Below are 9,588 nucleotides of genomic sequence, written 5' to 3' on the forward strand. Positions count from 1 at the left end.
CGGACAGTTCTGAAAATCTGACTCTGAATTTTCTTTACAGGTTATATGGCGGAATGAATTATCGCCGGCTGGGGGGTGGCGTAGGCGTGATCAAAATGACACATTGTGAGTCCCATATATGGTAATCACGCAATCATGTATATACTTAGATATATACCGGAGAGACATGTTGACTTTGGGGCTGGGGAGCAGCTCAAGTAAAAACATTAGTTCACTCTTTACCCTCTGCCGGTGCCTCGTGACGTGGAGATATAAATCCAGTGACTTCAAGAGAGCATCTAGTGGAAGACCAAGTTGGTCTGATTCTACCAAACTTCCTGCCACATTGAAGCTTTGCTTACCTTTGAATTTTTTAAATGCCTGTTTGCATTCTGAGCAAAGAAAACCTCGTGCTACGCCAGCATACGCAAGATTCCAGAACCAGAAGATGTATCAGGAGGTTGGCAACAAGGAACTTGGAACCTGTACCAAGTTGTAATGAAGTGTTCACCCCCATGGTGGAGACAGTGGCTGGGAGGTAGGTGAAAGTGGAAAACGATACTGAAAACAATGCTCTCTCCTTATTTGCAGAGAGCTTTAAAAAAAACCCAATAAAGAACTCAACTCGCAGGATGCCACCTCTGCCCAGCTTTTTTGACTGTGCAGAAAAATATTTATTTTTTAATTTGCTATCATGTATTTTCCTCTGTACTTACACACAAAAAGCCCTCTTTTTGTCTTTTGTAAGGAATCAAGTTGCAACGAGTTAATGTGGAGCAGAGCTGTAACCCGAATTATTTCTGTGTGCTGCAGGTTGGGTTACTTTGGATGAATTCACAACTCAGAGGAGAGTGGTAAAAGTGATTATCTAGCCAAACATTCATAAGCTGACGTTTGTTTTTAAGGATCTATAGGAAATGGACTTGACAGTCTAAAAGAAACCATCTTGCTTTTTAAATATGTCAGATAGGAATAATGTTTTATCCCAGAACTCTGGACTGAATTTCAAATGTCACAGCTGTTGCACAGGCAGTTTCCGTTTCCTTCACGGGGACATGGACTGCTGATATTTTTATTACTGTTTTTCTGCTAGAATGAGAGTGGAGCTCTTAGTGCTTCCATAGCCAGCATGGAAGTCTCCTATTCGGGGAACGCAGACAGGGACTTCTGTAACTCCAGAACTGTTTCTACTCAGAAATCCAGAAAAGGAGAAACAAATAAAGGAGAGGTCTCGGTTGTGGAATTCTTAACCCTTGATGCTTAAAGATGCTTTTGTCTCTAAGGGGCCTGCAAGGAGAGAGATGCCGAGATTCATGTAACCAGCTCCGGTGTAATGAGTGTCAAACCACTCCAAGCATTATGCTGTAGCATCAGCCTGGCTGCCTTGTCAAGCTCCACACTTATTCTCATAGTCTAAAGGATCATTTTTGGAACTCATCTCTCAAAATGCACTTTCTAGGGAAGAGTTAAAACATAGGTGTTGAAAAGGAAAAATATCCATTTTCTTATACATTTTAGTCACAAACCAATATTTTAATGTGCTTGGTAGCAAAGTCTTTAAGACTTTTTTTTAAGGGAAAAAAACCTTTTACCCCCCCACCCCAAACAAAAAGGGTTGGCAATTCTTGTGTTTACATTTGAAAATCATTTGCACCTTTACAAGAAAAAAAAGTATTCTGTAAACTATCGTTTACATATACCATTTATGCTTTTTTCTAGCATGACTAACTTGTAAAAATGTGTTTACCCTAATAAAATCCTTTAATGCTATTTGGGGCTTGTTTGTTGTCCAGGAAGCAGGACACTTTTTTTAAATGGTATTTGATAAGCGCATACTGTGGCAAGCACAGTTCTAAGTGCTCGAGTAGTACAAATTAATCAAGCAGGATACAGTCCTTATCCCACATGGGCTCCCAATTAAGTAGGATGGAGAACAGCTGTTGAATCTCCATTTTGCAGTTGAGAAAACTGAGGCCCAGAGAAGGTAAGTGATTTGTCCAGGGTCACAGAGGAAAGTAGTTGAGCTAGGGTTAAAAGCAGCGTAGCTCAGTGGAAAGAGCACGGGCTTGGGAGTCAGAGGTCATGGGTCATCCCAGCTCTGCCACTTGTCAGCTGTGTGACTTTGGGCAAGTCACTTCACTTCTTCGTGCCTCAGTTACCTCATCTGTAAAATGGGGATTAAGACTGAGTTTGAGCCCTACTTGAGACAACCTGATTGCCTTGTATCTGTCCCAGCCCTGATTGCCTGGCACCTAGTAAATACCATACTGAGGGAAGTCAATAGCCCCTGAAAAAAGCTTTCTGTCTGGACAGTGCCTCTCCTGAATAGCCTTTTTTCTTTATCCAAGCAAAAGGGAATTAGGCAAAATATTTGGTCACACTTCAGCATCTTTGGCCTTGATCATAGGAGGTGGAACTTTTGGAGATGAGGTAGATAGATCTGTGACGTGTACTGCCTTAATAATACTTAATCCACACCACTTGAATGAACGGGAAGGTGCTTGTGACCCTCTCAGGGCTTGAGGCCACTGGCCCACCTGAACTTTTCACTGAAGTCACCCTGACCTATGAAGTGGAGACGGGGAGGGGTTGTGGTAAGGATGGAAGAAAGGCCGTGGGGTAGTGATAGCAAAGTCTTCATGAAGTTTACCTCCTACACACACACCCCTACAAAGTTTAAGTCCTGGAGATGAGTTGGGCAGTAGGCGTCCAGCTCGCTTCGAATGAAATCAGAGCTAATGGGGAAGTTTATACCAAAATAATTAGGAAGCATGCGCATTTCTGGTGTAGACATAACTTATGCCTCTTACCCCAGACTTGCCCCTTCTGAAATAGGCTGTAAGAGCAATTATATTTTCCACAGAAATATGTAATCCCATTACGCCTAGCAAAAAGCCATATCTTCCTATAAAGTGAAGTTGACATTTTTCAGATAAAGAGGAGGTAATCCTCTCTCCATTTCTCATCACTGGAAACATGTTTCACAAGCCTTCTACCTTGCCAAGCAAGGTGATCAAGAGTCCCTGCATCAGGCTAGATAACCTTCTCTTGCCCTAGAGCAAGCCCCCTTTTCTTTCCTCTATTAGTTTTAAAGCATTAGTCGACACCTCTAACCTGATGTTTTGGGTGCTTTAATATAAACTATTACATTCATCAACCACTAGAATTTATCTAAATATGACAAGACAAAGGCTTTACAAACTAAAGACTGAATAGTGGCTAAAGTTTGAATGTTTAGTTAATATACTGCTGGGAAATTAGGTTTCTTCTATTCCAAGCGACAAACTCACTGCAAGAGCTCAAGTGCATAGGGATACATTAAAATCTTTAGGCAGTGTAACAAGCTAGGCAGGTCAAAAAAGAGACCATAATAAAAATGTTCTCTTATGCTCATACATCAGAGCCCCAACTCACTGGGGCTCTGGTCTTATTTCACCTGAAATGTCAACAGAGAATAGTGAAGGAAATCTTATACATAATATTGTATAATGTTTATCCCATATGAAATGTCACTGGATTTCAGCAATTGCCAGTTCTGTTAGCAGGGCCAACACTCCAGTCAGGTATTTACTATTCAAAATCTGTAAGAGAAAAATACATTTGAAGTTAGAATGAAAGGTTGAAGAGTCATATTTCCATTTGTATTAGCATGATACCAAACTAAATCAGTCCTATTCTAAACTAGGTCTTCCATATTACTTTTAATGACATTAATTCTTTCAGGTTGACACCTATCCAATGCCAGCAGAACCAAATGCTGAATTCTTTACTTGCTGGGTGCTTCCTTATAGTATGTGGTGGGTGGATTATAGAGGTGGGAATGTATTTTGTTATTTCTTGGAAAATTTTGTATTTTCAGCTTTTAGGTTGTTCACTTGGGAAAATTGAATGTGAAATTTGACTGCGTAAAAACATCTTCTGGAATTTGTGAAGAGGGTCAGAAGCATAGCTACCGCATGTATGAACTGGGGCCCAAGGCTTGCAGAAAAAAGTATTACAGTCAGACTTACTATGTTCAACACTAGCAGGCAGCTGCATTATTCCCGTTATCTATATCTTTGTTAGGCCACTGAATGAAGTGCTTTTGCTTTGAGTAGATGTGAGAGGATTGAAAGTATTTTACCCTCAAGAAAAGATAGTAATCACTTAGCAAAGGGAGAGGAACAGAGAATAGAGAAATGAGGGTTCTCAATGTTTATGAATGCCAATAAAATTGACACTACCAAATCAAAAAAATTCAGGTAAGATAAATAGCATGGTAGAGTTAGCTTGCCTATCTTGAATTACCATTAGAGAGGGTAAAAGGAAAACAAATCATGTCTCCTAACTCCTAATGATCAAAGTGATATAAACATCTAAACTTTCCATTTTGCCATGTAGTCTTACAGCTTCCAAATATTAAAAAATGAATCGAGTGAAACTGTGGGTAAGTTTATGTAAGCCATATGTTGAAAATCCAATTTTAGTGTTCCCTTATTTAGCCACACACCTAAATCAAACTAAATTTGCCAGATCCTTAAGTCATACACACACAATAAAATCATTTGGATTGCTCTTTTTCTTCAAAAGTAGTTTTTGTAGACTGCCATTCTGATTTGTCTTTTCAAGTATGTCCATCTCTCCCATCTCTTCTACCCCTTATTGGCAGAGAACATGTCGCTACTTGCTGTTGTATTTTCCCCAAGTGCTTAGAACAGTGGACACCCCCTAAAAACGATTACTTGTACTTCTGATCGAGAGGCAGAATTCATTAATCAAACTAACCTTTATTTTTCCATCGGTATGTGCGGAAGCTATGGCAGTTGAAACACGGACAAGTCTCGTGGCTGTCAAGTGGATTTTGAAATGTCTGTGGAAGTGTGAACAGAGGCAGTCTATAAATAAGTCAACTTCTTCCTGTGTGATCTCCTCCAGGGTTTTGTGGACGTGGTTCCACAGAGCTTGGGCATCATCAGGGTGTATTGAGTATGAAATGTCCAGGCTATGAGGACTGCAGGGCACAGACCACAAAAATTCCAGAGGAACCATGTGGTGGTCTAAACTGCTTGCACTCCACAGGGCTGCCATCCAGGAAAGGTTGAGGGCGCTGATTTTTAAGCGACTGAAGTTGCAGTCAAAGGTTCTCTGAAACCAGGTTCCAACAATGGCAGTGTTGGATTCGGCTCCATTTGCAAGGAACAGGGGTAGACATGTAAAATCCTCTGTAATGCTCTCCAAAAGGCTGTCTCCAGATGTACAGCAGAACCAGCCTGTCCAAACCACTCTGTCTTCTGCAGGTTTAGATGACGTCTGGAATTTTGACAGAATCTAGGGAAAAGAAATCAGAACATTCAGTTCCAAAAGGGCATCTACGAGCAAGCTACCAGTTCTCCAGACATGCTCTAGCGAGGGTTTTTTAATATTATTTAAATTTTTGAAGAGGTTTCAGCAGCAGCAAAAGCTAAGGAATAGTGTTTTCAAAATCTTTAATATTCTTTATATATTAAAGTCTTCTTCCACTCCCAGAACAGGGAGTGTGTCAAGACTTGATTACCTTCTAACTTTGCCGGCACTTAGTCCAGTGCTTGTTGCATAGTAAGTGCTTAAATATATTATTATAGCCATAAAAAGTCTCTTATTTAGCAATGAAGGCCTCTGTCTATCTTCTATCATGGAAAGGAGAGACCTAAAGCATCTATAAATGGAATCTTGAATTACTAGATATTTTCTACAACTCTGGAATACATGTAAAACGCCAGTAATTGTAAGTTTAACCTCTCTTATTTAGAGTCGGGGACTAAGTTTGACAACTCTTGACTGGGAGCTTCATTAACTATTAATCAAGAAGATGAAAAAACCAATGAGAAAATAGAATGGTAACCACAAAGAAATTCAAGGCTAAATAAGTACGGTCCAAAGCATCCAAAACTATGCACACCACGGTCAGTCGGTGATGCCGGATGTACACCTTACCTGTACAAGAAATGCTCCAGGGTCCCGCTGGGTTCCTTTCATGCCAAGGAGAGCGGAGAAGGTCACTCTGAAGTTGAGTTCTTTACCCACTTCTACAGCGACGCCCTTCTGCTTTTCGGCAGCAATGAAAGCATTCAGAAGCCTAGAATACTCTTTGAAATTATCATGCGAGAACCTATACATTGGAGTCAGGCTGTATAAAGTCCACTGTTTGTGAAGAAGGAAGGCAATCTTTTGAGGGTCGGCATTTTCCTAGAACCAAGTCAGAGACCAAAGGACCAAGTTTTTTAAACCAGAAGAAAGCATTTGAGTGGTATTTCAAAATTCTAAGAGGGAACTCAAGTTGCAGCACATATCTGCTCAGTGAATCAAACAGCAGAGTGGAAAAAGATCAACTTGTTCCTTGATGTGGTTGGGATTACCACCCTCATTTTCAAGCTACCATTAAGGTTTAAGATTAAGGTCAGCAGTTCAATACTACTGTGTAATAATGCTTAAACTTAACTGGGCTTGCCTAGGGGTCCTTATAACGAGTAATCTGAAATCCACTTTGGGTAAATCTTTTCTTCAATTATGGTTCTTCCAGAAAGCTGTAATTTACCTGCAATGGTGAATTTAGGGAAATTCTCCTTCGACTTGGTGTTTGACCAAATGGGGTCTGCTTCCTCAATGATGCCAGTTGTCTATTGTAATTTTTAAGCCTCAGAGTTTCTCCTCCTAAGGAAGCAGCTTCCCGTATGTCAGAAGTATCCATAGTCTAGAGAGAGAGAGAGAGCACGAACGCTTATTAAAGGGGCAATCTAACACAAACATATTTCACATAACCTAAGTGAAAACCTGATCTAACCTAAGGGAATTGTCACTAAATTTTCCAAATGAGAGGCAGCGTGGTCTAGTGAATAGAGCAGGGCCTGGGTGGCAGAAAGACCTGGGTTCTAATCCCAGCTCCACCACTTGTCTGCTGTGTGACAATGGGTAAATCACTTCTTTGTGCCTCTTACCTCATCTATCCCAAGCTCTTAGTATAGTGCCGAATTGTACTTTCCAAGCACTTAGTAAAGTGCTCTGCACACAGTAAGTGCTCAATAAATACAATTGGATGAATGAATGCTCTGCACCGAGTAAGTGCTCTAACACGACTGACTATAAAATGGGAATTAATACTGGGAGCCCATGTGGGACATATGTCATTAAAAAAAATTCTACCCTGACGCCCTCCCCAAATCTATGGTATAAAAACCTCACACAATAGCAAACATACTACATTATCTCTGTAAATATTTGAATTCCAACAGCATGCCACACAAAGGTAATTTCCTCCACAGTCAATGGGCAAACACTGCCCAAACCAAAGGTATATAGTGAACTGGGTTTTCCATTACCTGAAAATAGCAATTACTGCACAGTTGAAAAAAATATATTAAAAAGTGGTAGCTTGTCACAGGTTAGAAAAGATGCAGCACTATCCATTTCCTATAAACTTGGCATCATCCGCTCCCCTCAGAAAAAGAAAATTGATGAACATTTGTCTTGACGGTGTCTTGGCTGGCCACTAGTATGGCCCTGTAGAAAGAACACAGGGAGACCGAGTACCTAGGCCCAAATGCCAGCTCTGACACTGGCCTGTGTGACCCTGGGTGAATTGCTTAATCGCTCTGTGCTTCAGTTTCCTCATCTGTAAGACAGAAATAATAGTTGTGGGATTTGTGAAGGGCTTCTTATGTGCCAAGTTTTGGGGTAGAACCAAGATAATCAGATCCGACACAGTCCTTGTCTCATATGGGATTCATAGTCTAAATAGGAGGGGGCGCAGTATTCAGTACCCTTTTGAAATTGGGGCACAGAATGGAAAAGTAACACAGCAGGCAAATGGCAGAGCCAGGATTAGGACCCAGGCCCTCTGACTACCAGGCCTGGGTTCTTTCCATTATCTCTTATACAGGAAGGGATGTGTACAATCTGATTATCTTGTAACTACACCCCAGCATTTAGCACCGTGTTGTTATTAAATCAATAAAAACATCATTCAAAAGAAAAGGAAGTGTCAGTTACACTAAAACCTTAATTTCAACCTTAATCTTGTAGCCTTTAGAATTGTATTTAGAGAGATTGGTGTCATAAATTTGAGGTAACTAAAATACACCTAAATGAATCCAGCTAACAGGAAGAGTGAAGCTTTGCAGCTGGTTAGATTAGTCCTCTAGACCTGTAAACTCTTTACAGGTAGGGAACGTTTCGGCGTCCGCCTTCAATAGTATTTATTGAGTGCTTACTATGTGATGAGCACCGTTCTAAGCGCTTGGAATGTACAATTCGGCAACAGATAGAGACAGTCCCTGCCCAATGACGGGCACACAGTCTAAACGTATTGTACTCTCCCAACCGCTTAGTACAGTGCTGTGCACAGAGTAAAAACTCAATAAATAACCACCGATTGACTGGATAGCCACACCAAGTAAAAACAAAATTTTTAAACGCCAACGAATGAGAGAGATAATATTTTAGACTGGGAGCCCCTCGTTGGTCAGGGATTGTCTCTATCTCTTGCTGAATTATACATTCCAAGTGCTTAGTACAGCGCTCTGCACATAGTAAATGCTCAATACATACAACTGAATAAATGAATCATCATCAATGGTGTTTATTGTGCACTCAGTACGTACAAAACACTGTACTGAGCGTTTGGGAGAGTACGACAGGGTAATCGGATGTGTTCCCGGCTCAAAATGAGTTTACAGTGTAGACACCCCCCTGCCAGCCCCCTCCCAGGGCAGGAAGCAGCGTGGCTCAGTGGAAAGAGCCCGGGCTGGGGAGTCCGAGGTCGTGGGTTCAAATCCCAGACTCTGCCACTTAGCGGCTGTGTGACTTTGGGCAAGTCACTTCACTTCTCTGAGCCTCAGCTCTCTCATCTGGAAAATGGGGATGAAGACTGTGAGCCCCACAGGGGACAACCTGATCACCTTGTATCCTCCCCAGCGCCTAGAACAGTGCCTTGCACATAGTAAGCGCTTAACAGATGCCATCATCATTATTATTATTATTCTCGGTGCCTCAGTTACCTCATCTGGAAAATGGGGATGAAGACTGTGAGCCCCACAGGGGACAACCTGATCACCTTGTATCCTCCCCAGCGCTTAGAACAGTGCTTGGCACATAGTAAGCGCTTAACAAATACCAACATTAGGCAGGGCCCCTCTCCGCCTCCTCACCCGCCCCCCCCCCCCATACACACACACTCCTTCATTCAATCGTATTCGTTGAGCGCTTACTGTGCGCAGAGCGCTGTACTGAGCGCCTGCAAAGTCCAACGGAGCACTCACCCCCAGCCGTCGCCTCCACCCTCCTCGAGGACGGGCCGGGGTCTCTTCCCCCTGGGGGATCCCCCTCTGCGAGGGAGAGGCCAAAGGCAAAAGGAGAAAATTACCAGGAAAAAGAAAAGTGCGGAGGCCGAGGCGACCCCCGCGACCCCCCAGCCCCGCCCCGCCCCGGCACCGTTCAAACCTCTTTCCCGTCCGGCAGCGCGGCCGGAAGCGGAGGCGCGCGCCCCCAGCACGGGCGGAAGGGGGTGGGCGGAGGCTTCAGAGGGGGCGGGCCGGCGCTACGGCGGTTCTCATTGGTCGCTCGCGGGGACCGGCCGCCAATGAGGACGCCTTTCGC

The 9,588-nt window shown here is 42.7% G+C and overlaps 2 protein-coding genes across 4 annotated transcripts in view; one reads left to right on the forward strand and one right to left on the reverse strand.

Annotated features, from left to right (window-relative positions):
* Window positions 1-1,749, forward strand: part of KLHL20 (kelch like family member 20) — a 29,276-nt gene extending 27,527 nt beyond the window's left edge. The window contains exon 12 of the mRNA XM_029080567.2: window positions 41-1,749. Coding sequence (XP_028936400.1) covers window positions 41-125 — 85 coding nt within the window. The 3' untranslated portion in view covers window positions 126-1,749. The remainder of the gene's footprint in view (window positions 1-40) is intronic.
* A 1,345-nt stretch (window positions 1,750-3,094) lies between these two features.
* On the reverse strand, window positions 3,095-9,479 carry CENPL (centromere protein L). 3 transcript variants are annotated; one of them, XM_007668899.3, is made up of 7 exons: window positions 9,433-9,479; window positions 9,252-9,317; window positions 7,314-7,606; window positions 6,533-6,688; window positions 5,932-6,183; window positions 4,744-5,286; window positions 3,095-3,560 (listed from the first exon to the last, which is right to left on the reverse strand). In XM_007668899.3, exons 4-7 carry the CDS (start codon window positions 6,683-6,685, stop codon window positions 3,489-3,491), a joined length of 1,020 nt encoding a protein of 339 aa, XP_007667089.1. In that variant the 5' UTR covers window positions 6,686-6,688; window positions 7,314-7,606; window positions 9,252-9,317; window positions 9,433-9,479; the 3' UTR covers window positions 3,095-3,488. The 3 variants fall into 3 exon arrangements, with proteins under 3 accessions (XP_007667089.1, XP_028937204.1, XP_028937203.1); XM_029081371.2 differs by having other exon boundaries at window positions 9,201-9,317; XM_029081370.2 differs by lacking the exon at window positions 9,433-9,479 and having other exon boundaries at window positions 9,201-9,393.
* Between the last annotated feature and the right edge of the window lie 109 nt (window positions 9,480-9,588).

Source organism: Ornithorhynchus anatinus, chromosome 16, assembly GCF_004115215.2.
Source record: "Ornithorhynchus anatinus isolate Pmale09 chromosome 16, mOrnAna1.pri.v4, whole genome shotgun sequence".
Taxonomy (NCBI): Eukaryota; Metazoa; Chordata; class Mammalia; order Monotremata; family Ornithorhynchidae; genus Ornithorhynchus; species Ornithorhynchus anatinus.